This window comes from Rhinolophus sinicus, chromosome 14 (assembly GCF_057876585.1).
Source record: "Rhinolophus sinicus isolate RSI-liver-muscle chromosome 14, RSI-T2T, whole genome shotgun sequence".
NCBI lineage: Eukaryota > Metazoa > Chordata > Mammalia > Chiroptera > Rhinolophidae > Rhinolophus > Rhinolophus sinicus.
The window spans coordinates 37110071-37137201 of record NC_142514.1 but is presented as its reverse complement, the minus strand read 5'-3'; the positions used below and the strand labels follow the sequence as shown (position 1 = coordinate 37137201).

The following is a 27131-nucleotide window of genomic DNA, read 5'->3' as shown; positions in this document are numbered from 1 at the left end:
CCCTAACAATAGTGAGATGCTTCAGTAGATAATCTAATAAATGTTGGTATGAATGAATTGAATAGGCCATAAAAAAACCTTAGGTTTCTGTTGCTAGATTACAGGATAAATATCTCTTTTTCATTCCAAAGCAGATTACAATAGTAAGAAATATTATCTTGTCAAAAATGTGACTGAAAACTAAAGTTACCAGGGAGGGGCAAAGGGATGTGTGCTGGAGTAGAAGAGAAAAAAATTAATTCTAAAATTTCCACTTCTGGTCAAGATGGAGAAAACTATTTACCCTTCTAATCAAAACAACCAGAAAAGCTGCACAGAAAACACGGAACAATGATTTTCCAGACACTGAATCTCACGCAACAAAGGGTAGTGAGCTTGAGTAATGGGAAACTAGCAAGATGAGCTCTATGACTGCCCCAACTAATGCCTTAGGAGAGCTTCCAAGCTCAGGTGCAGGAAAGGTGAACCCAGGCAGAGGTCGGCAAATTTCCTGAGCTGAGGAGACAGAACTGAGAATCCAGAAAAACCAAGGTGGCTAGAGTTCACAGGACAGAGTATCAGAGAGAGAACTCCAAAGATTTGCAGAGGATCCAACTCCAGTATCCAACCGAGTTCTGATTAGTACGTGTGTGAGGAAAACTTCTTGAGGCCAGCAAAAGAACTGCCTGAAATGATTATTGGAAACCTAACATGATATACACTTCTGTGAATAGTGCCTATTCCCCAAATCCAGACAGGAACACATTAATTTTTGGAAATTGGACAGAGTATTACTGTATAATAAAGAATTGGGTGGCTTTTGCCCCTGGTTCCTGGGAGGTAGCCTCTAAACCCTTGAAACTTCCTAAGTGTCTTTGTTATTCATGGTAGACCCAGACAGCCTGTGTTAATTTGGTGACTGGTGGTGGGCCCCTATATAGTTTATGCTAACAAGATGACTCAGGATGGGAGCTGGTCATTCCAGAAAGATGATTAGAGGCTGAGGCTTTGAAGCACATGATATCAGCCCAATCAAAGTCTAGGGAAGGAAGAGGTGCTGCAGATTGAGTTCAATCACATGGCCAATGATTCAATCATCCCTACTAAGAAAACTCCAATAAAAACTCAAGGGAGGGGCCGGCCCGGTGGCTCAGGCGGCTGGAGCTCCGTGCTCCTAATGCCAAAGGCTGCCAGTTCGATTCCCACATGGGCCAGTGGGCTTCTCAACCACAAGGTTGCCGGTTCAACTCCTCAACTCCCACAAGGGAAGGTGGGCTCTGCCCCCCCCCCCTGCAACTAACAACAGCAACTGGACTTGGAGCTGAGGTGTGCCCTCCACAACTAAGATTGAAAGGACAACAACCTGACTTGGAAGAAGTCCTGGAAGTACACACTGTTCCCCAATAAAGTCCTGTTCCCCTTCCCCAATAAAAATCTTTAAAAACAAACAAACCAGAAACTCAAGGGAGTTTTTCTTACTTTATGCATGTTGTTACACATCAATGTACCAGGAGGGTGACATGTCCCTGAGGACACAGAAGCTTCTTGTTTGGGACCATCTCAGACCTTGTACTATGTGTCTCTTCTTTCAGTTGATCCTAATTTGTATCCCCTTTCCTATAATAAAACTACCATGTTTCTCCGAAACTAAGACCAGGTGTTATATTAATTTTTGCTCCAAAAGATGCATTAAGGCTTATGTTCAAGGGATGTCATCCTGAAAAATCATGCTAGGGCTTATTTTTCAGTTAGGTCTTATTTTCAGGGAAACACGGTATTATCATAAGATTTTCCCCCTTTATTTTGAGTTGTATTTTCCTGCTTCTTAGCATGCTCGGTATTTTAACTGGATGCCAGCTAAGTATAGTGCTTAACTGAGTTCCATGAATCATTCTAGTAAATGATCAAAACTGAGAGAGTAGTGGGAACTCTAACATTTGTATCCAGTCCAGTATGGGTGGCCTGGGAACCCCTGTGCTTATAGCTGGTGTCTGAAGGAACAGCAGCTTTGTGAAGAAATGTGTGCTTAATCTGTGAAGTTTGGCCCAATTCCCAATAGTACCAAAAGTCACTGCAGGTGCTCAGAAGGGTCTTGCCTTAGTAGTGGGGAATAATTAGTCCTACACTAAACACAGCTTCAGTTCCACTTTACAAATCTTAAAAGCAAGACTTAACAGAGCAAACTGTTTCTAGGTAAATTAACTGTGTTATTTGTAACAGAACTCAAGAATATTAATAGGAACACAAAAATATCCCGCACCCAACAAGGTAAAATTACAATATCTGGCATCCAATAAAAAAGTACCAAGCATGCAAAGAAGCAGGAAAATACAACTCAAAATAAGGGGGGGGGGGGGGGGGGGAATCAATCCACTGAAACTGAGCCAGAACTCAGATAGAGGTTAGAATTACCAAAGACATTCTAATAATATGATTATATTCCAGATGTTCAAAAAGTACAGGTATAGAAGATATAGAAAAAGACCCAAGTCAAACTTCTAGAGATGAAAATTAAGATGTCTGAGATTACAAAAAAAAAAGAAAGAAAGAAAGAAAAAGGATGGAATTAATGGCAGCTTAAACATTGCAAAATAAAAGATTAGTGAACTTGAAGACACAGCAGTAAAAACTGTCCAAAATGAAAGCGAGAAAACAAAGGACAGAAAAAGAAATAAGAAGACCATTAGTGAGCTATGATACAATTTCAAGCAGCCTATTATGTCTGTAACATTAGAGTCCCTGAAAGGGGGTGGGGGTGGGGAATAGCAAAGTATTTGATGAAACTATAAACCCACAGATCCAAAAAGCTCAACAAACCCCAAGCACAAGAAACATGAAAAAAACTATCCCAAGATACATAATCAAATTGCTCAAAACCAGTATAGAAAGAAAAATTTTACAGCAACCAGATAAGGAAAAACTTGTAGAGTGGAACAAAAACAAGGGGAAAAACAGGTATCTCAACTGAAACAATGCAAACCAGAAGACAGTAGAGTTACAGCTTTAAAATATTCAAAGAATAAAACTGTTAACTTAGAATTCTACATTCAGCAAAAATTTCTTTCAAATACAAAGGTAAAATAAAGATGTTAGAAATACAAATGTTGAAAGACTTCATCACCAGCAGAGCCAAATTACAAGAAATGTTACAGGAAATCTTTCAAACCGAAGGAAAATGACACCTGATGGAAATACTGGGTTACACAAAGGAATGAAGAACGCTGGAAATGGCAACTATATGGGTAAACCTACAAGAGTTTTATTATTGTTTAAATAGCTTTAAAAGGTAACTGGAACTATAACTACAACTGCATGACAGTGAGGAAATAAATACAGTCTCCAAAAAGCAACTAAAAAGCTGGCTAAATGGTTTTTTAAAAAAACAATCATTTCAGTGCTCTGGAGTTAGACCTAAGGCATACAACACATTGAGAAGTGCTTATTCATGAAAACTACTGAACTTCAACTAAGAACAGTAGAGTTCAGCTTGTCACCTTCTTATAGGTGGCTACCTCTATCCCCATGAGGTGTTTTAACCACAGCAAGGTATTTCAAGAATCTTGATCTGGAGTGTTGTTAGAGGAAAGGGAGGGCCAGCCGCTCTGTTAGCCTGAGATTAATAGCTAGCCTGTTTCTGTTGGGGCAAGTAATGGGCAGGCAAACAAGCAGAGATTTAACAAGGAGTTCTGGGAGGTGAGACAGCCATAGGGCTCTTCATAAATTTCCCAAATATGCAGGATTGACCTTAGTCTGTGGACACATGCAGCAGAGACCTTAGTGGCCCAAGCCAACCAACGTCGTTGGTCAACAGAGTCAGAACCTATGCAAGTGCAGAGGAGACATGAGAGAGCCCAGCAGAACGGAAAATGATGAAGTTTGAATCTCGGTTCATACATAGATCCATACTCAAAGAATGGAAGCTCTACTGGCTTGAGGTGTTTGAACACAACTTCTGACCAATCTTTGGCTGAACAATAAGCTACAAGTATACCTGGAGATATGGTGGGTTTGGTTCCAGACCACCACAATACAGCAAATATTGCAATAAAGCAAGTCATGCGAATTTTTTGGCTTCCCAATGCATGTGCAAGTTATAATTAGACTATACTATAGTCTATTAAATGTGCAACAGCATTGTGTCTAAAAGAAAAACAAGGTACCTTAATTTAAAAAAGACTTTATTGTTAAAAAATGCTAGCCATCATTTGAGCCTTCAGCAAGTCAATCTTTTGGCTGGTGGAGGGTCTTGCCACAAATGTTGAGGAAAACACAGTATCGGCAAAGCGCGATAATATGAGGTATGCTTGTATATAGAAATAGGGGACACCCCTCGGATGCCAGGCTTAAAATAAAAACAAGACAGAATGCACTGTACTTTAATTATATTTACCTCTAGTCCTCATGATAATCCTGCAAGGTCACTTAGCTATAAGTGTATAATCAGGGGCTGGAATCCTATACTATTCCACTCTAAAGCTCTACACACTTTATAAGAAATATATATGTTGTTCTTTTCCTCTGGCATAAATCTTCACCTGCCCGAAGCAGCAAAGGCATTGCTATCAACAAAATAATAAATCCTTCTCCCATACAAACCACAGTAAAGAAAAGCAAAGTAAAAATTCCCAACTTACTGCCAGAAGATTCATGATGGTATGCCCTGTCTCTCCAAACAATGGTTTCCGAAATCTGACACTGAACAGTGGGCACGGATAAACTACGGGAATGAGAAATAATCAGACTAAGTTTGGCAGCTTAAAATTTTGGCAAAAGAGGCATCATGGCTGACACAGTTTTCAACATAAAATTGTAATGGCACATTAGAGCATATGAAATTTAGGGCTCAAAAAGTATTTAGCATGGTAGCATCACAGACAAATCCCGAGCCTTCTACAAACCATGCGGAAGACTTTTGATGACCAGAATAAACCTTTTGATGCAGCTGTTTGAAAAACGACCAAAAGGTCTTAGGAAGTACTCTTCTTCAAATTGGATTAATATGATCCAGGAAATAAGTACCTCCTCTGTGATCAAGAAATCTAAAAGAATTCACTCTTACACATGTCCCAACCAAAATCCTCCTTAGGAAAGCCGAATACTAGGTGATCCTATTAGCTGGCTCACTCCTTGAACTTTATGGTTTGAACTAACTGCCTGTTCAAGACAGGCAAGTTAGACACAATGGTTCCCCTGCATACATACAATCCTTTCCTTTCCTTACTTCACTTAGCTGATTCATATGTTTCCTTCACAGTTCAGTCTAGAGGCCCTTAGTCCAAGGAATACTTCTCATCCAATTCCTTCATTGTTGGTGAAGTTAGAGCCTATCTTGTAGCTCACAAAGAACTTTGTTAACTTTGAGTATATGCTTTAATATGATATACTACTTTGTGATTTCTGTATGTCTTCCTTACAAAGGTTTTCAAGGGCCTATAACCATGTCTCAGCCATTTCTGAATTCCCAGAATTCATGACACATAGTAGACCTTTATTAAATTCTTGTTAAATTAATGAATAAATAAGTAAAAGAATGAAGCTGACTTGTTGAGAACAAATATGGTTTTATGGTTTATAAAATAATTTTCTAACATATATGTTTTATAAAATAATTTTTCATCACCTCATTTGATCCTTTTAAAAGTCCTATAATATAAAAGGCAAGTATTATTATCTCCAATAGCAAAAGAAACTGGCAATCAGACAACTTGAGTGACTTGCCCATAGTTACAGAGCTAGTAAGTGGCAGAGTTAACAACCTTATTCAAGTGGTCTGATTCCTAGACCAGGACACTTTTAATTAAAGATATAAAGTTTAAAACAAAGCTTGCATTTAGCCCTTGATGGCTTAAAAAAAAAAAATCACAACTTAGCTGTACTGCTACAACTGGGCAGAAAACCTCTTCTGTTGCTTACCTTACGAAGTGAGAGTGATTTCTATAGCACTAGCTTCCAGTATCTGTTACGTTATATTAAAATATAATTTGCTGTAACTATTTTCCAACCAAGTGACAAAAAATATGCTCACCATATATTGATAATATAAAAAAATAGTTACTTAAGTTAAAATTCATTTTTTCTCAAGATGATCATGCATTCATCAATGAACTATAAAACCAGTAAGTTTACAAGGAAATAAATCATCACCAACTTTCTCATTTGATATTTTCAGTCCTTCCCGTCAAAGGCAAAATAAGTAGAAACAATGGCCCAGTTTAGTTTAGCTATTTCAAAATACTACTTCTGCTGAATTGTATCACCAGGGGGTCTCTGAATACTTCAGGACTTTATTTAGTCATGATGTTTTGGTCATGTGCCTTAGAAGAAAGTACTCTACTACTTACGTCGATATTCAGCTCCAAGTCTCAGCATTAGTCGGATGGGAAACACTTTAGCCCAAGGAGTTTCCCATTTCTGGATGAGAATCCCAAACAAGTAAGGTGGGGTTGGGAGTACAAGGTCTTGCAGTGACTGGTAAGTAGATGTTACATATAAGAACCCACCATGTTCTTTACTGCCAAGGAAACTTTGACTGAAGAAGGAATGTCCCAAGTTGCCCACAACATTCCCTAAAACAAAACAAAAAAATTCATTAATTACTTTCTATAACTAAATTAATCATATTTTTAGTACTCATTATTATTCAACACTGGGCCAGACACCACCAAACACTAATTCCCAACCTTTCACCATGAAAAATACCCAAATCTAGAAAGTTATTTTTCAAATAAATGGCATTTATTAAATGAAAAATTCCCCCCAATTTTATCGGGGCTTCTGGTTGAGCATGATATAACTTATACTAGTATTATCACACTGCAGAAGACTGCCTAGCTAAAAGCCAAAAATATTGATGCTTTCCTTAGTTACATGGTGCAACTTTAGTGTATGAATTAGGGTAAGAATTATTGCCTCAAAGGTTATGAAAAAAATGTTAAAATTAGGTAACCGCTCTCAGAGAGCTTACAGTCTCATTGGGTGAATAAAGTCAATTCATGAACATAATGAAGACAATCATGTACAGTTATGTATGAGACATTAAGGGAAGAAGACAATTTATAGAGAAGGAAGTACCACAGACAGGATTTATTCTTTGTAATTTTAGTGCAGACAAATATGAAATGTAAACAATTTAGGGCTTACTTAAATTCGTATTAGGAAAGTTTTTTGTTTTTTTTCTTTTGACGGTAAATGCTCTTTACTAAGCGCTTTCTAATTTAAACATTTTTGGAATGAAACAGTAACAAATCAGCCCTTCATTAACAAGATATTTTCCTCAGTTTAGAATTACAAAAGAACTTCTGTTCTTCTGAACCAGAGCTGTTCAGTAATGTAACAGCAGATATGTTCACAAGACATGTGTAAGCTTCTTTTGATACCTCTGAAAATAGGATAAAGTGTAAAAATCCCCATCACAGAGTTAATGTTTTACTTTCTTTGAAAACTAGTATGTTAGAACAGAACAGTTCAGTGATAGGTCATAGAATCCTTGAGTGAAGTGGGCCCACAAATGAAGGGAACACCTCCCCACAAAACTCAGAAAAGCTTTGTGTGACAGCCACACTCACCTCAACATCATCATATGACAAATATATTTAGGAGTAAATATTCTTGCCCCAGGATTAACCAAATCTGCCTGCACATTTAAGTTGCTGGGCCAGATACACAAAAACAAAACAAAATGAAAATCCCCACGTTAAGAAAGCAGCGTGGTATTTTGAAAAAATACCACAGACTTTGGAGTTACAGAGATATGGGGTTGAATACTAGTTTGATCACTCCTTATTGTGTGGTTTTTGGGCAAGTTATGTAACTTCTGTCAGTGAAATGGGGGAAATTTAGATCTGTTGTGAAGAATAAATGACAGAATATATGTAAAATCCTAATAGCACCTGGCACACAGTGTATTCTCAAAAAATTGTATTATTGTTATAATGCAAACACATGTAATACTCAGCCAAACATTATAGGTTTTTTGTTTTTTTTTTGCTTTATCAGAGATTTAAGAGTAAGGTTTATATAAATTTTCATCTTTCTACCCGGGGGCAGGGGAGAGAGGAGGAAGAGGAATGGGAGAGAGAGGGAAGATTTTTTCCCTCCACAAAGGGAACACAATAGCATTCCTCTAAAGTGCTAATGACGGCATAATGTTTATATTTCATAATAATGCCCTAGTGAATACAGCTCAGAGGTGAAAAGTATGTTGGCTTGGTAGTCAAGGCATTCATTCATTACTCCTTTGGGATTTCCCTATTAGAGACTGGAATCTATTACTGGTTATTTTCCCACAGATATTGATCACCTTTCTGCTTCTATCACCTAATAATCCACCCCCCCATCCCAATCACACTCAGATTCTTTACTATGTCCCCTTCCATTATAAAACACTTTTTTTATCCTTTAAGCATTTACTCTCTTAAAAGAATTTTTTTTTAAAGTAGACCTCCACTAATCCCAATAAGTGATTTAGTTTAGACTGTCATTTACTACCTCACCTACAAACAAGTAATATTCCACAAGTGAAGATATCAGCAAAAATAAAATACCAGGCATAAGAATCTGACAAAGGAAAGCTTTTATTTGAAGACTTAATCTGGGGCTCTTGAACTCATAAAGTCTGTTGTATACTAATTTACACAGGCACTTCTCTATGGGAAAGTTCGATACAATGAGTCCACTGAACTAATTCTATATACTTCAAGACCACTAAAGAATCCATATAATTAAAATAGACACCAACTCTTGCTTCTGAGCTTAAATGACCTGGCAAAAATGTCAAATGCTTTATATCAATTGCTTACAAAACAATTTTACGTGGCATTAATCAGGTAATCATCAGACCAGTGCCACTAAGTTAACAGAGTTGGTATGACTTCCCTGAATTTGGGGGGTTTATATTACAGATGAAGAAACTGAAGCTCAGGGATAGAGGTGAAGTGACTCTCAAAAGACACTGGGTAAATCAGTGGCAAAATAAGCTCCAGAAAGCAGATCTTCCAATAGCCTGATCTTTTGATATATCACAATTTCTTTAAAATATATATAATAATTTGCAATTTTCCATCTTAAATTTGGAATTTAAACTTTATTTTTCAAAGAGCTTGTAAATAGCCATCTTTACATTCAACTGAAATACAACTTAAATATCGATGTGACAACAGTTTCCTTTGTTTCAAAGCATATTTATCAATCCTTAGATCAACTTGAATGGGACAATTTTCAAGCAAATGTTTCTCTTATTTCAATAAGCAGTAATATTTTTAAACATTAATATAACTAAACCTCAAGCCATCAAAAGAATTTAGACAGTTGGAGTTCTCTGTAATACAATAAACTGCAGTTAAGCATGCATACTTCACAGAAGCTCATTTCCTCAGTTTAGAGCATCTGTGAGATTTACCATGTAATTTCAAAAAGCTCTTGAGGCCATTTATTTCTTCTTATGGTTTGAAACACGGGATTCAGAGAAGACACAGCTAAATTAAAACCTAGGTTCAGCCACTTACCAGCTATGTGTATGATCTCGGGCAAGTTAATTATGTCCTCAGTGCCTCTCAGTTTGCTCATATGTAAAATGGGAACAAGACTATGAATCTCATACAGTTAAGAAGAAATGAAATAGTGCACATAAAGCAATGAACACACTGCCTAGCATGTAGTAAAATGCTCAATAAATATTAAGTATTAGTCTTACATCACCTCTTTATAAATAATTGCATTACTTTCTCATCAGTTGAAAAAGTACTTTACAAAGCATCAATACCATAGCTCCTTTGCTCACAAAAAGATACAAAATAAATTTATCAAAAAGGTTCGCAATTCACCGGAAAAATAAAATAAAAACCGGTACCATAAGATAATATACTTTAACTGGTAAAACAAGAAAATTATTGATGATGGTGAAAACACCAATAAGTTCCTCTTTCCCTGGAAACACATTAGTTAGGAAACTTTTTCTTATTTTACAGGTGAAAAAGGGACTTACTTCAGAAATATCAAAGATAATAAGCAATTATAATTGTAATTTTGTGGTCATTAGAAATAATGGAAAACTACTAAAATGTGAAATAATTACTAAGACATGAAATGATGAAGCATTTACCATATGATATATACTACTAGACACTGATCCAAAAAAGAGATACACATAAGATATTTGATAATACGCACAAAATTCGACTGCCAGTCATTCCACAAACACTTACAGGATACCTATCATGTTTTTATAAACACCTTATTAAATGTTTGTGTATATTCTTTGAAAGGCTACTTTTTAAAAAAATCTCTATTTCCCCCCTCCTTTAATTCACCTATAATTTTTCTTCTAAATACTTATGGGGGTAGAAAACGGACAAGAGATGGTGGCTTAAAAATATTCTAAAGACACGTTTTCCTAAGTTAATATTCATGTATATCCTAAGACTGAGATGAACTTCCACATTAAAAAAATAAAAGATCAAACTCCATTGTATTTGGATCCTTTAATTTTATTAGTAACATTACAAAATTATTAATAAAAATAAAATTCAAAAAAGATGAATGAAATTTAGTAATAACATACAAATCAGTAATACAGTGCCCTGAAGTATATATTGTCATTTGATAAATCTATATGAGAAAGAAATTTAAATTAACCAAAAGTTTATCTGGGTTCACAACTTAAAGATAAAAAATAAGGGAAACTTTAGAATGAGAGTAGGTGACAAAAAAAGATACTAAAAAGAAAAAAGATGTTCTTTAGAAACTTCCCAAATGACCCGCTAAGTGACTGATAGTCTTTCCTTCTTAGGGACCAAAAACACTGGGCCTCAGAAACAATCTTAGGCTAACCTAAATAGTACTTCCCTTTGTCTCCAAGTCCCAATGGGAACAAGAAGTCAAGAATAATAAGCACAGCACTTTTATTAGCAGAAGTGTTCTCTCAGAACTCCTTTCCTCCAGGTGCTTTTCCACCAAATGACAAATGACAAAAAAAAAAAAAAAAAAAAAAAAAAAATGTTCTTAGTGACATCATAGCAATTTATTAATTCCTTTAATCCAGTTTTTTTTATTAAGCCTTTTTGACATGTCAGACTGTTTGTTCTAAGAGCTGGTACACAGAGTTGAGCCAGACAGATAAAAATCTTGCCTTCATGTTGCTTATATTCTAATGGAGGTAGATAAATAATTTCAGCTAGTAACATCAGTGATAAGTGTTTGGAAGAAAATAAACCAAGGAAGGTAATGTGTTTGATGGACGTTTCTTTAGCCAAGAGGGCCAGGGAAAATCCTCTGAGGAAGAAACATTTGAGAAAAGACTTGAATGAAAAGAAGAAACCAGCCAAGAAAGATCTGAAAGAGTAGCTGTGTTCCAGGTCTGAGAACAGTAAGTGCAAAAGCCATGAGTTGGAAATGAGATTGATGGGTTCAAAGGTAACAAAGATGATCCATGTAAGGAGTAGTAGGAGGTATGGTCAAAGAGATCTTTAGGGTAGAGATGATATAGGACCTTGCAGGTCAAAGGAAGGGTTTTGGAGTTCATTCTAGTCACAGTGGAAAGCCACTGGACGGTTTAAGGCAGCTTCAATTGTGACATCATACTCATTACTATACTACTTAGGATACACAAATGTACTCTGCTCTCAATTCACAAGGATTAGATTTAGGGTACTCTAAGGAATAGCTGACAGAGGACACATGTGTCTCAAAACAGAATTGCAAATGATTGAATGGGAACAAAAAGTAGTTTATAAATGTAAAAATGATTTAACTTGCAAGGTTGATAATATTTATATACTGTATTTAAAACTATCTTCTTTCTTTGTTCAGAATTTTTGCTAACTGTAAAGCTAAAAATCAATGTGCTAACTTTATTATGCCCATGTCAATATTAAGCAATACACCTTAATAATTCTCTTAAATTAATAGTTTTCTTGAAGAGAGAAATACAAATTGGAAGAATTCATTGAAGACTAAGCCCTAGGATGCAGCACAGAAAGGCAAAGAGACAAATTATACAAAAAACAAGTTAAGAGATATTGAAGACTGATTTCAGAGGCTCCAATATCAAAAAGGAGTTACAAAAGATGATAATGTTGGGAACTAAATAGAAGTAATATTCAGGGATGATAACTAAGAATTTTCCAAATTAAAGAAAGAAATGTGTTTTTAGATCAAAATATACTTTGAGTACTCAGCAGTGAAAATGAAAAGAAATCCACATACATGAACACATACAAACCAATGGAACAGAACAATGTCCAGAAATAGACCCATACATATAGGGTAAACTAATATTCAAAAACAGTGCCAAGGTGAAACGACAGTCTTTATAACAAATGATGCTGGAACAATTGGATATCCATAAGCAAAAAAAAAAAAGGTGCGGGCGTGACTCGAGTTTCACCTCACTCCCTGTACAAAAATTAACACAAAATGAAGTACAAACTTCCAGTTATAAAATAAGTCAAGGTGATGTAACATATAGTACGGGGAATACAGTTAATAATACTGTATTAACTTTGTAAGGTGAAAGATGGTAACTAAACCTACTGTGGTGACCATTTCAAAATGCAGGTGAAAGCCAAATCACTATGCTGTACACCTGAAACTTATATATTGTGCGAGGTCTGACAATTAAGTTTGCAAACTTTTTGCAATGATGTTGCTAACCTTCTTGATATCAGAGGGATTATTCATTATGAATTTGTACCAACTGGACAAACAGTTAACCAGGCTTACTATTTGGAAGTGCTGAAAAGGCTGCATGAAAAAGTTAGACGACCTGAACTTTTCGCCAACAATTCACAGCTCTTGCATCACGACAATGCACCAGCTCACACAGCACTGTCTGTGAGGGACTTTTTAGCCAGTAAACAAATAACTATTGGAACACCCTCGCTACTCACCTGATCTGGGCCCCAATGACTTCCTTCTTTACCCGAAGATAAAGGAAACATTGAAAGAAAGACATTTTGATGACATTCAGGACATCAAGGGTAATATGACGGCAGCTCTGATGGCCATTCCAGAAAAAGAGTTCTAAAAATGCTTTGAAGGATGGACTAGGTGCTGGTGTCAGTGCATATTTTCCCAAGGGGAGTACTTCGAAGGTGACGGTAGTGATATTCATCAATGAGGTATGTAGCACTTTTTCTAGGATGAGTTCGTGAACAATTGTCTGACCCCGTAAGTCAACTATACCTCAATAAAAAAATTAACTCAAAAATGGATCATAAGGCCAGCACGGTGGCTCAGGCAGTTAGAGCTCTGTGTTCCTAACTCCGAAGGCTGCCGGTTGGTTTCCCACATGGGCCAGTGGGTTCTCAACCACAAGGTTGCCAGTTCAACTCCTTGAGTCCCGCAAGGGACAGTGGGCCATGCCCCCTGCAACTAAGATTGAACATGGCACCTTGAGCTGAGCTGTCGCTGAGCTCCTGGACGGCTCAGTTGGTTGGAGCGTATCCTCTCAACCACAAGGTTGCCAGTTCGACTCCCGCAAGGGATGGTAGGCTGCACCCATGCAACTAGCAACGGCAACCTGACCTGGAACTGAGCTGCGCCCTCCACAACTAAGATTGAAAGGACAACAACTTGACTTGGAGGGGAAAAAAAAAAGAAGTCCTGGAAGTACACACTGTTCCCCAATAAAGTCCTGTTCCCCTTCCCCCAAAAAAGGATCATAAATCTATATGTAAGAGCTTAGAACTATAAAACTTCTAGAAATAAATATAGGGGACTTTGAGGAAAATTTGGGGGACTTTGAATTGAGGCAAAGATTTCTTAGGAAAGTATAAACTAGAAAAGAAAAACTCACAAATTGGATTTCATCAAAATTTAAAACTTCTACTCTTGGAAAGACAGTTTAAAAATGAAAAGACAAGTCATGGATTGGAATATAGTATTTGAAAAACGCACTATATGATAAAGGACCCGTACCCAAAATTTACAAAGCACTAAAAACTCAGTAAGAAAACAAGCCAATTTTTAAATGGGCAAAAGAAGAGGTACAGATAGTAAATAAGCATATGAAAAGATGCTCAATATCAATAGTCATTAGGGAAATGCAAATTAAAACCACAATGAGGTACACTACACACTCATTAGAAAAGAAAAAAAAGCAAAGCAGTACCAAGTGCTGGCAAGGATCCAAACAAGCAGAACTCTTCATATATTGCAGGTGAATGAATAAACAAAATATGGTACCTCCATCCATCCAACCATATGGATAAATTAATCTCAAAAGCATTATGCTAAATGAAATAAGCCAAACACAAATGTGTGATTTGATTTATATGACCTTTTGGAAAATGTAAAACTAGTGACACAAATCAGATCAATAATTGCCAGGGCAGAGGGTAAGGGGTTAAAACACAAAGGGGCATGAGGTAAGGTTTAGAGATGATGGAAATATTTTGTATCTTGGTTTTGGTGGTGGTTACATGACTATATGTTGGTCTAGACTCACTGAACAATATGTCTTAAAAAGTGAGCTTTAAAGTATATAAATTATTAACTCAAAAAACTGACTAAAAAATCTCACACAGAGAACTCTAGTAGTGTGCTTGCAGAAAATCAAAGATAAAGACAAAATCCTAAAAGCCACCAAACCACTACCTATTAAAAAAGAAAAACGAAAAACTAGGCTACAGGACACGTCAGAAGACAATGGAGTAATATCTTCAAAGTACTTGCTAAGGGGAAGTGAAAGGAAGGAATGAAAGGAAGAGAGGGAGGGAATCTGTTAACCCAGAATTTTATTACTCAAGAGTGATAACAAAGAAAAAATTTCAGACATACAAAGACTAATGGTGTTTACCAATCACACACCTTCACTAACACAATGAATAAAAAGAAGTATTTCAGCAAGAAAAGCAAGTCCAGAGGGAAACACAGGATACAACAGCTATGGAGAAAATATGATGGCAAATGTAATTAATAATTTTGACTGAATTGAATATTGATACTGATGTTGAATTGATAATTGAATATAAAAGAAAACAATTTTTCTTAGTGAGACTAGGGAAAGTATTAAGTGAACAGATAAAGTATGTTTAGGTCTGTGTCATAAACTATTCTTAGAAATTCTGTGTGGTAGGCAGAATTCCACCTCCTGGGATGTATGTCTTGTTTAATTCCCTCCCCTTGAGTGGGGAGCACCTGTGAATACGATGGGATGTCACTCCCATGATTAGGTTACTGATCAACTGACTTTAAGTTAATCAATAGGGAGGTTATCAGTGTGGGCCTGACAAAAGACCTTTAAATCTAGGTCTAAAGGAGAGATTCAAAGCAAAGAGACACACTCCTGCTGATAATGGAAGAAAGCAAACAACCATGTTGTAAACTGTCTATGGATACATGAGTCAAGGAATGGAATGCAGTATCTAGGAGCCAACAGCTGTCAGGAAAATGATGATCTGCAAGAAAGTGAATTCTGTCAACAACCATAGAGAGGACCCTAAGCTCCAAATGAGAACCCCAGCACGGCTGACACCTTGAAGTACCCTGAGCAGAAGATTCAGCAAATCTGTGCCCAGGGAAATTGTGAGATAATAAATTTGTGTTGTTTCAAGGCACTGAGTATGTGGCTTAGAAACACAGCAATAGAAAACTGATACATACTGAATAAGAACTGTTAAAAAAAAAAATGTCATAGACGAGTATGTATGTAAAAAAAAAAAAATTAAAGAAATTCTCAAGAGAATACTAACATAATAAACATTAGTGAGAGACATAAACAGGGACATGTATGTCACAGAAGACAAATAGTATGGCCAATAAATATATGAATATATGCTCAGCCTCATTAATAATCAGTAAAACACAAATCAAAATGAGATACCATTTTATACCCACCAGACTGGCGAAAATTAAAACTCTGATAATATCAAATGTTGGCAACTCTTATACACTGGGGATGGGGACAAGAAGATATAAACTGGTAAACCACTCTGGGAAACACTTTTAACATCATCTAATAAAGTTGAAGATATCCAAACCCTGTAAACCAGTAATTCTACTCCTAACTGTACATCTACAAAAATTTTAAAGAGCGTGTCTGAATAACAATAAACTGGTAAGAACAGCAAATTGTTCATCAGAAGAATTAATACATTCTGGTAAATTTATGTAATAAGTATAAAACAGTAGCATGAAAATGAATAAACAAGAACCACTAGAGCTATGAATAAATGTCAAAAACATGATGGAGTGAAAAAAGCAAACCACATAAAATAGTGTGATACTAATTGTATAAAGTTTAAAAACATGTAAAATAATATGTCATAATCCTTAGAGATGTGAGCGTTTGCGATATAATTATAAAGGAAAACAAGAAAAGTATAACACAAGACTAAAGAGAGTGGTTACCTAGGGGTTGGACATGGGAGGTTTGGAAGAAAAATGTAATCAGGAAAGTAAAGAGAAAGAGATTCAGTGGATCGGTCATTTTTATTTCCCAAGTTTGGTATTTTGTTTATGGGTGTTTATTTTGTTATCATGCTTTATAAATTGCATAAATATTAAAATATGTATTTATAAACCTTTGTATACACCAAATAATTTTTTTTAAGATTGTTAAATGAATTTAGAAGAAGGGATTACTTCTATATAGGAGAAGAATTCATGGAGAAAGTGATCTTTGAGTTAAGACTTCAGAGAACTGAAGGATTCAGATAGTTGAGATGTTGGGAAATGGCGTGGTACGGGGTGGAGTAATGAAGCAGGAAATCATTGTACAGTGAAAGTATGGGCGGACTACTAGTGGGAAATGAGAATAAAAATACAGGCTCAGATAATGTAGAATACTGAATGTTGGAGTACACAGTTTATTCTAAAGACAATATAGAGCCAATAAAGATTTTTGAGTAAGAGAGGGAAACAACCAGAGATTAATTCCAGAAAGAATAATGTGGTAGATGTAATTCCCATTTCATTCAAATCTATGTTCTGAATGTTTAAAAAAAAGCAAGTACAAACCATAGAAGAAGAGGTAGGAGATGGAGAGAAACAAAATAGAATCTAAAATCTCCCATGGCACTATAATAATCAGAAGGCATCCTGAAACTCTCAGAATATCATTACTCACAAAACACAATTTTCCCCCTTACTGTGGAAAGCATAAGCTACTATGTATGACTATATAATGACTATATGTATATGCTAAGAAACATACATACACATATATATTATTATTATTAAATACATGTAGTTTAGATTAAAATTTCATAGGAAATTATAAAGAAAGTTCATTTAAGGGCTTCTAAGGCTTTTTGAGTGATTTATGGCAGAGGAACCATTAAGCAAGTGATAGAGTATTCAAGGCTTTCACTCTCAAGAGAAAATTAAGATACAATTTGCCAATTCCATACAATATGCTACACAGAAAGAAAATAACGAATTGGGATCATTTTAGAACACTTAAAATATGTTTCCAGTTATAAAAATATCATAGTGAAATAATATATCAAGTTGCTACCCTGATTATCTAAAAACAGGATTCTTAATAAAACCTGCATATCACAGATATTATGTATATCTGTTTTTTTAAAAAACTGTTGTACTATTTATTAGTATATACAGAGATATATACACAGAGGCTACTGACATAAAGTAAAGAATACTGGTCTGGGAGCTTTAGTCCTAATTCTGCCACCAATTAGGTCTGTGAGTTAGACAAGCCACTGACTCATCTGGGTTTCATTTCTGCGTTTCATTTTCCTCATCTAAAAAATAGTTCACTAGACGATCAAAAATACATTCTAGTCCGCATATTTTATGAGCTGTGAAATGATCCCTATTCAAGGAGAGACTCTTACAGTCACTAGTTCATGCTTTTGAAATGCTATTTACTTAGATATATATTTACATGCCCTCATCCTATATTATCATAATACTTTAGATGGCTTAGATGTATTATAGTCTGACCTTAGACTATCACCATTTATCTTACTTTCAGTTTCAAGTAATTTTTTTGTTGTAGAATTTTTGCATTTTAATGTAATAGTTAAAATGGACTCTACTGATATATAAGGATACTTTTAAAAAAATGAGTAACCATTTATGCTAAACATATTTTAATGACTCACATAATGATTCACACCTTTCCTTGTCGGTATTTCACAGCTCTAGTCTTGTCACACTGGCCTATCCCATTCACAACCACAGTTTCAACTACCACATAAATGCTGGGTCTCCCAAATCTGTGTTTTAGTCCAGATCTATCTCCTGAGGTCAATATCCATTTATTCATATTCTACTTACATATCATTATCTGTTGTCATTATTCAAATTCAACACACTGAGCAAAGAGCAGATCATCTGCCAAATCTGCTCTTCTTCTATTCATTATCCCAATGAATAAGAACAGCATCCACTCAGATGCCCACGACAGAAATCTGAAGCCAACTTTGACTCATTCTCTCTCACTCCTCACATCTAATTAGTTATCAAATCCTATTGAACTAAAGCATCGTTGCCTTTTATGGCTCTTTAACACTCTTTATTCCTACACCATTACTTAAATTAAACCCTGATAATTTCTTCATTTTTTGCTGGATTCCTACAATAGCTTTTTTAAAAATCAGTTTTAAAATAATGAGTATTGGTGAGAATGTGGAGAAAAGGGAACCCTTGTACACTGATGGTGAGAATGTGAACTGGTGCAGCCACTATGGAAAACAGTATGGAGGCTCCTCAAAAATTAAAACCAGGACTGCCATATAACCTTGCAATTTCTTTCTCTCTCAACTTTTAATAGTATGTCTTTATATTGGCATCCTTAGTCTTCTCCAGCTTTTAGTAGCTATGCATGTACTTTTACATTGCTACAGTAAATAATATTTACAATTTATTTTGAAACAAGTTATTCATGCTAGTGGTTCTTGAAACTTGAAAATTAAATATAGAGTATTTACATTATGATTATATAAGTATTGTTAACTGAAGAAACAACTAGAAAGTTATGATTATGCTTCCTTCTACTGGGTATCAATAGCCAGTAGATCCCTAAGCTACTCAAAGGAAAATATTCTTACATCAAGCTCAATGGATTCTCTTACAACTTTTGATTCCAGCCTTTATAAAATAACCACACCAGGTAAAGATTAAAATTTATAACTTCCTCAAACCAAGGCAAATTCTAATTTGCCACCAATATCAACACCAATGCCAAACTTCCAAATTTAAGACTATTATTTTGCATCTGTGACCAAAACTTTTTATCATCTATAAAGAGTGCAGATTAAATCATAAAGCATTCCCACCTGCCAGAGCATCCCGATAAAGCTGCACAAAATGATTAAAGATATCCTTCGGCAAGCACTTTTCATCCGGTAGACACTGTAGAAGAATGACTATCTCGGACTGACCCACTGCATGCATTCCTTTGGTTGTGAAACACCAGCACTTCCTGTTCACATCTATAGATGGAATAAAAATATAAAATAAAGACCTTCCTCTCAATTCTTACCCTTAAAAAAACGTACAGAAATTTATGTTATAATAATAGCAAAGAGTAAAACAGATCATACTGAGTCTCTATAATTCAACTGTGAATTGTCACTGCATTGAGCTAAAGACTATAATAGAAAATAAAATATACCAATGCCTCTGGCTCTAGGCAAACACTTAGAAAAACAATTGGAAGGGAAAAGAAATAATAGTAAAAGAAATACACAGAAAACTTTTCACTCCTATTATTAAAAGGTGTAATTATTGAAAGAAACAACACTCCATTAAAGATAAAATAAATAAAACCAAACTACATATCCTTGATAATAATGATTAAAAAATATATTTCCCCACCTGTGTAAAAAACGATTCACTTTAACAAGAGAAATAATTACTATGTGAGAGTAGAAACAACAATAATAAAAGCCAACATTATAGCTTTGAGTTCAGGCTGTGGCCTAAAAAAATACATTTTATGTATACTTATTAAATTTAATCTATAACTGAAAGATTCTAGCTATTTCAATTATAGTCCTTTCTGGGAGAAAATTCTAGATAATCAACATGACTTTACTTGACTTCACGCTGTAAAAAGTAGTGAAAAGGATAGCTTTTCTGAACTACTTACTTTCACTTCTTCACTTTATGGCTATGTAGAGTCCCAATAGCATAAACTGTATGTAGTTAAAAATAATGTTCAATCCTTGACACTTTCATCATTTGTACTCCAATGCAATGGGATCCCCAAAGGAATTGAAAAAGGATTCAAATAAAATTTTGGATACCACAATGTAAATCAAAACTAAGATCCCTTTCTTTCACTTTGGGAATTGTTGCTTTATATACCTAAACAGGAGGTACCCAAACCAACTTTATTAAGTTGGTGTACATTTCATGAAATCCATGTTAGCCATTTTCTAAGTATAACTTATAAACTAGATATTATAAATTGAAATTTTGAGCAAATTATTTTAAAATCTGGTCCTAGAAGGAAAGGTGGCAAGCACTAATAACTGGCCAAAGGGTATGAGTAGCAAGTAAACCAGAAACCTGCATTTTATCAGCGTAGAACCTCTAAGGAAAAAGGTGTTTCTGGTTTCTAAGGTCAACTTAAAACAAGCACATAGTGGGAACAAGAGGACTGTTACCCAGTGCTCCCTTCTACTCTCCAAAACTATGCCTATTAATATTCATCCAGGATAAATGTGTTCTCTATTTTCCAATACCATCTTGGAATTAAGATTTTAAATTACTGTCCTCTCTCTCATTCTGATGTCCAAGAAGCTAGCACCAAGAACTGAGAAGTTTCTTCTGAATCTTAAGAGGTACTGAAGTTTTACTGTGTGTTAGTTAACACTTCTTCCAATTAAGGTTTTGCAACGTGATTAAGTTTTCTGAGATTTAAATCTAGCATGTAAATCATTTAATTCTACTGGGTAATTTATGCACCACCAGTTATTCCAGTGGTAAATTGTGACATAACATATCCATCTCAAAAAGAACTTAAGTCAGACTGATTCAAGTTTTGTTTGGCTTTCTTCCATAGGGAATTCATCTATATCACCCCTATGACTAAAAGAAAGAGTTTCAGTTAGTCCCATGGCTGTCCTCTGGGATATATTATTTTATACAAACCAACTTCTTCAGTACCCAATTTTCAGTAACATGTAGCTCTATAAAAATACTTCTGTGCAATGAATTTGAAAGCTTTATTTATTATCTGTGAGTCAGTATAGTATCTCATTTTTATTTTAAAAAATAAATTTCTAACTTACAGTTTACAATTTTAACCATTGACAACAAATTTGCATTTAAAACAAATACAAGTGGGTCAGGGCCACCATCCTCCAACTGCTGCATTACTGAAATCTGTGATGGTTTCTCTTCCACAGCATAGTCTGTAACGGGAGAAAACAATGTTAAAGATTGGCTAACGGGACAAATCTAGAAAGAAATTTGATAGAGGAAGAGGTTGATTATTCACAGGAAACAGACAAGCATTTGATTTATAGATAGGGTGAACATACACTTGTACCTGTTATCCCAGTATCATATTAATAGTGCCACCTTTCACTCTCAAGCGACCCAGTTCAGTTTAGGTGACAACATGATTATCCTATGTATAGATTTCTCCAAAAAATGGTTTGTGTCACTATCTAAAGACAGCCCTTTTATTAAAAAATAAAAATTCTCCATCCCTAGAGATATACTCATATGTACCCCTATGTTCACTGTAGCATTATTCATGGTGGCCAAGACATAGAAACAACCAAAATGTCCTTCGATTGATGATTCGATAAAGAAAATGTGGTACATATACACATTGGGATACTACTCGGCCATAAGAAAAGGTGAAATACTGCCATTTGTGCAAATATGGATGGATCTTGATATTATCATGCTCAGTGAAATAAGTCAGACAGAAAAAGTCAAGAATCATATGACTTCAGTCATATGTGGGATACAAAACTGAAAGCAACAAACAAACAAAGAAAAACTCATAGACAGACACAACAGTTTAGTGGTTACCAGAGGGTAAGGAGGGAGGGAGGGTGGTAGAAGAGGGGAAAGGGGGTCAAATATATGGTGATCGAAGGAGAACTGACTCTGGGTGGTAAACAATTCAATAGACAAATGATGTATTATAAAACTGTACACTTACAACCTATATAACTTTACTAACCAATGTCACTCCAATAAATTTAATAAAAATTAAAAATAAATAAATAAAATACCAAAAAAAATTTTCCAACTATCATAACAAGAATTTTATATATTATGTGTTCTAAGACCAACATTTAACATAATCCATAAGAAAGTGATAATATGCTAGTTACTTCTGAAAAGACTGTGTAGGGGTTGGGTTAGAGGGGAATCCTACTTTTTACTCTATAACCTTTTGTATAGTTTGAACTTTTTATCAATAAAAAATTAAACTTTAAAAAATGCACACAGAAAATAAACTAAAGTATCTTAAGTGACTGGTTTCATGAAAGAATGCCTCTATATAAAAGTCAAGAGTTCAGTACATATTATCACCAAAATCACCCGCAAATCACACATTAGATTCTGGACATGGACAAGTTAATACTTGAGGCTCTGAATAGCACCCTTCCCATTTAATGCCTACAAGTACAGTACTATGTAATATTCAGCCATCCCATTTTGAAGATGGTAGTCCTCTCAGCTTGATGTCAAAATCATGGGTAATAACCACTGTAGAATATGGGAAAGATATGGGAAAGGAATTGAAAACCTGGAAGTTGCGTTTTGTTTCATTGGTCTTATATACAATGCATCATTAAGGGACAGCCAGGTAAAACAAAGTAACACCATTTCCCATTGACCAAGAGAAACCAAAAACCTGTTATTTGGATGTATGGGACATGTCTACCCTATCAATGGAAATATTTATTAAAGAGAGAAACACTAAGTGACTTAAAAATTTTTTTTCTGAAGTATTTCACTGGAGTACAAATTGCAAAATTGTGGTGACGAGATAGTAAATATAGATAACTAGTTGTTGTTTCTTGTTAGGAGAGGTTTTGACAATTAAATTCAATGGATGTGACTTTTAATGAAAATGGAACCCTGCATTCTTATTTATTTTGACAGAGCTGGCCAATTTAATTTCTTATTGAGCTAAGATTTATTAAAATAACCAAAATTGGAAACCTAAGTAGTAATTTTACTAAAAAAAAGAATATTTTTCTGGGGTCCTGGTAAAGGAACAAAAGCATCAGAATGTTTAACTTTATGTGAAAGTTCATTTTTTAGCTATCTGGAACACAGCTGGATTTGATAGTATGATACATTCAGTCAACACTGCTGAAAGCCCAGCCCTATAAGCCCAGCACTACGCTAGCAGCAGAAGATGCAAACATGAACTAAGACTGAAGGAATTCATGGTCTAAGTGAAAGAATCAGACGTATCAAATAGCTAACTTACAAGGAGAAAAGTGTTAACGTAGTAACAGTCTACAAGAATTTCTATTAGAAAAGAGATGATGCAAAACACGACTATGGAGGTAGTAGCCTACACAAGGATTCAGAGAACAGTTTTCCATTAATCTGGATTTTGAAAGGTTGAGGAATTCTTCAAGGAGTCTATAGTATAGAAGGGTATTCTAGACACAGGAAAGGAAGAAAGGGAAAAATTAACTACATGCCTACTTTCTACCAGACACTTTTCTTGCTATGTACTTTCAGGTATAAAACCTGATTTAATATTCATGACTCTTAAGTAGGTATAGTTACCTAATTTTTTTTCAAAGACTAGGAAAAAAGATTCAGAGAGGATAAAATGCCCACTGGATCACAAAACTAGAATAAAATGGTATGAAATTAAAATTCAGGTTTGTCCAGCTCTGAAGTCCCTTCTCTTCCAACTCTTCCACAGCAGAAGAAAAAGCATGAAAGTATGAAAAATAAATATAAAAAAAAGTAAAAAACTGTAGTATGCATGTAAAGTGGGGCATTGGCTGGAAATAAAGCTATAAAGATAAGTTGAGATAAAGTTTCTAAGGAACATTGTATGATAATATAAGTAATTTATACGGAAGGCATTGGGAATTCATTGAATATTTCTAAGCAAGAGCAATATATGATAATATCTATACTTAGAAAGATAACTGGCAACAATATGGAAGACAAAATATAGGAGAAAAAGACTGAAGGCAGGAAGACCAGGTAAGAGACTAGGAAAAAAGTGAAGAGAGATTTTCAAGAGATTAATAAATCATCTCTTAAAAATGCACTGATTGGATCCTTATCTGGATATATCAACTTGCACATAAAGATAAGCATTCTTTTAATTGGGTAATAATTTTACTTCTTACCAAGACTCACTAAAACTATTTTTTAACAGTAAAAGTGCTATTTTAGTTCAATGCCTTACCCTTATTATACACATTTTTAAAATGTATATTAAACTCAAAACAAAAACTTAATGTACTGACTGTATCAAGTGGGCCAATCCTAAAACCACAAGAAACTCTTCAGAGTATTGTGTGCTTTAAAATATACATAAAAACTACCAATGAACTACATTTATATTACAATTAAAAATATTATATCCTTCTAATGAATGAAATAACATTGTAATACAAAAGCACAAATACCTACTCTAAAACAATCAATAACAGCAACAATTATTTTCATGGCACTGAGTAGTTGCATTTTTTGTTGGAGAAGAGAAGGGTTGTTGTCACTCAAATTCTATCTCCTTCCCCTAATTAGAAGGCAATATTTGGCATATACAACTATTTCTGTTTAAACATATAAGTCCACAAACCTCCTTTTACACCAGTGGAGATGAGAATGGGAGGAAGGCCATCTTCAGGAATAAGGTTCATTGCACTGCCAACAGGACTTCCAACCTGAGTTATACTCCCAGAGAATAGAGAAATATCCGTCTAGGAAAAGCAAATAGTAAAGTGAGCATTATAGAGAGTTCAAGACTTTGGCAGAATATAGTCAAGAATATAAATGGGAATTTAAGTGAAAATTTAGAATTCATACTTTTGAAAGATAACACAAGCTATTCATTAACCTGGGTTTCCCAAAGGACCAGGCTTATATACTATGAAAATGTTTCCAATTGTACAGTTTCTCCTTTTGGCATCATCAAATCATAGTAATGAGAGAAGAAGACTTGTAGCCTTGAAGAGGTAAAGCTTTCTTTTGCCATAAAAGAAAAATATTTTTAAAAACTGCAATGACAACAAAACTTCAATATTATCTTGTAACATCTGAACCTTTTAACAAATTTGGGTATAGTTAAGTCTCATTTATACTGCTTTTTCAAATTAACTTTGAGAACAGTGGTGATGGTTGTACAACACAAATGTACTCAATGCCACTGGATTGTGTACTTAAAAATGGTTAAGATGATAAATTTTATGTTATGTATATTTTACCACAATAAAAAAAAGAGAAAAAAATTAACTTTGATAAGATAGAGATTAAAATAGATCACTGTTTTCATTACTATGCAATGAAATAAAACTTCAAGTTCACTTTTCTTTGCATTAATATGATCACACTTAAAAGTATAATGTTGCAAAACATGTTTTGGGTGGGATTAAATCCACTTCATTAACAACTTGATAAATTATACTTAAAGATCTATTAAAATGATGCTTTTCTCTCCATATTCTCCATCACTCAAGAAAGAAAAAGAAGGGGCGGCCACATGGCTCTGTTGGTTAGAGCGCGAGCTCTGAACAACAGGGTTGCTGGTTCGATTCCCACATGGGCCAGTGAGCTGCGCCCTCCACAACAATATTGAAGACAACAAGCTGCATCTGAGCTTCCAGAGGGGCTGCCTGATGGCTCAGCCGGTTAGAGCATAAGCTCTCAACAACAAAGTTGCTGGTTCAATTCCCACATGGGATGGTGGGATGCACCCCCTGCAACTAAAGATTGAAAACGGTGACTGGACTTGGAGCTGAGCTGCGCCCTCCACAACTAGACTAAAGGACAACGACTTGGAGCTGATGGGCCCTGGAGAAACATACTGTTCCCCAATATTCCCCAATAAAATTTATAATAAATAAGTAAAATGTGAAAATCATTCTTTAAAAAAGTTTTTAAAAGGACATTTAAAAACTGTGTTTTAAAATACATAAGAATGTTTGTAGCAGCTTTATTCAATTAGTAATAGCCAAAGACTGGAAATAATCCAAATGTCCATTAACAGGAAAATAGATAAATTGTGATATATCCATATGATGGCATACTACTCAACAAAAAAATTAACTGTTGATACATACAATATGGATGAATCTTACAAATATTAGTTTAAGAAGCTAGATACAAAACATTATATATTATTATGTTTCCATTTATATGAAATTCAAGAACAGGTAAAACTAATCCATGGTGATACACATCAGAATAATGCTTACCTTGGGGAAAAGATATAAAAGAAATTTAATAAAATGGGGTATTGACAGGAAAAGGTCATGAGGGAACCCTCTAGAGTGATGGAAGTGTTCCATATCTTTACCTGAGTGATGGTTACATGGGGTGTGTATGTCTACATATGTATCTATATATCTTCATCAAGTTGTTTCCTAAAGATTAACTCTCCTAAAACACTTTACTGTATGTATTTTTTAATTTATTTTTTTATTAGTTTCAGGTGTGCAAAGCAATATAATAGTTAGACATTTAAACCCCTCATAAGTGATAATCCACCAAGCTACTACCCCTGGCATCTTATATAGCTGTTAAAATACCACTGACTATCTTCCCTATGTTGTACTCCACATCCTGTAAATATATACCTATATATTTAATTATAGCTGACATTCAATATTATTTTACTTCAGCTTCAGGTCTATAGAGCATTGGTCAGGCACCTACACAGTCTATGACATGATCCCCCTGGTAAGTCCAGTGTCCATCTGGCACCTTACATGATCTTTACAACATTGCTGATTATATTCCCCATACTGCATTAGCTACCAATTTGTATTTCTTAATGCCTTCACCTTTTTCACCCTGCTCCCAACCCCATTCCTATATATCACTCTGAACTGTATGTATTTTATACTTGGATAAAGATTAAAAATATTTTTAAAAAGACCATTATCGTGCCATGCTTTTGTCTATACTATCCATAATTTAGTGGGCTTTGCTAAAATTTTGCAATGTTCTTAGTACACAATCATATGGAAGGAAATTAGAAAATTTTGTTGGCAAGCCATGGTTAAGAGATT

At 34.9% G+C, this 27131-nt stretch overlaps 1 protein-coding gene across 2 annotated transcripts in view; it reads right to left on the bottom strand.

Annotated features, from left to right (window-relative positions):
• Positions 1-27131, bottom strand: part of ZFYVE9 (zinc finger FYVE-type containing 9) — a 130120-nt gene that overhangs the window by 31944 nt on the left and 71045 nt on the right. For both annotated transcript variants that reach the window (XM_074334715.2, XM_074334716.2), the window contains 5 exons: positions 24701-24821; positions 21183-21305; positions 19221-19376; positions 6321-6545; positions 4614-4696 (listed from right to left, as the gene is read on the bottom strand). In XM_074334715.2, coding sequence (XP_074190816.2) covers positions 4614-4696; positions 6321-6545; positions 19221-19376; positions 21183-21305; positions 24701-24821 — 708 coding nt within the window. The remainder of the gene's footprint in view (positions 1-4613; positions 4697-6320; positions 6546-19220; positions 19377-21182; positions 21306-24700; positions 24822-27131) is intronic.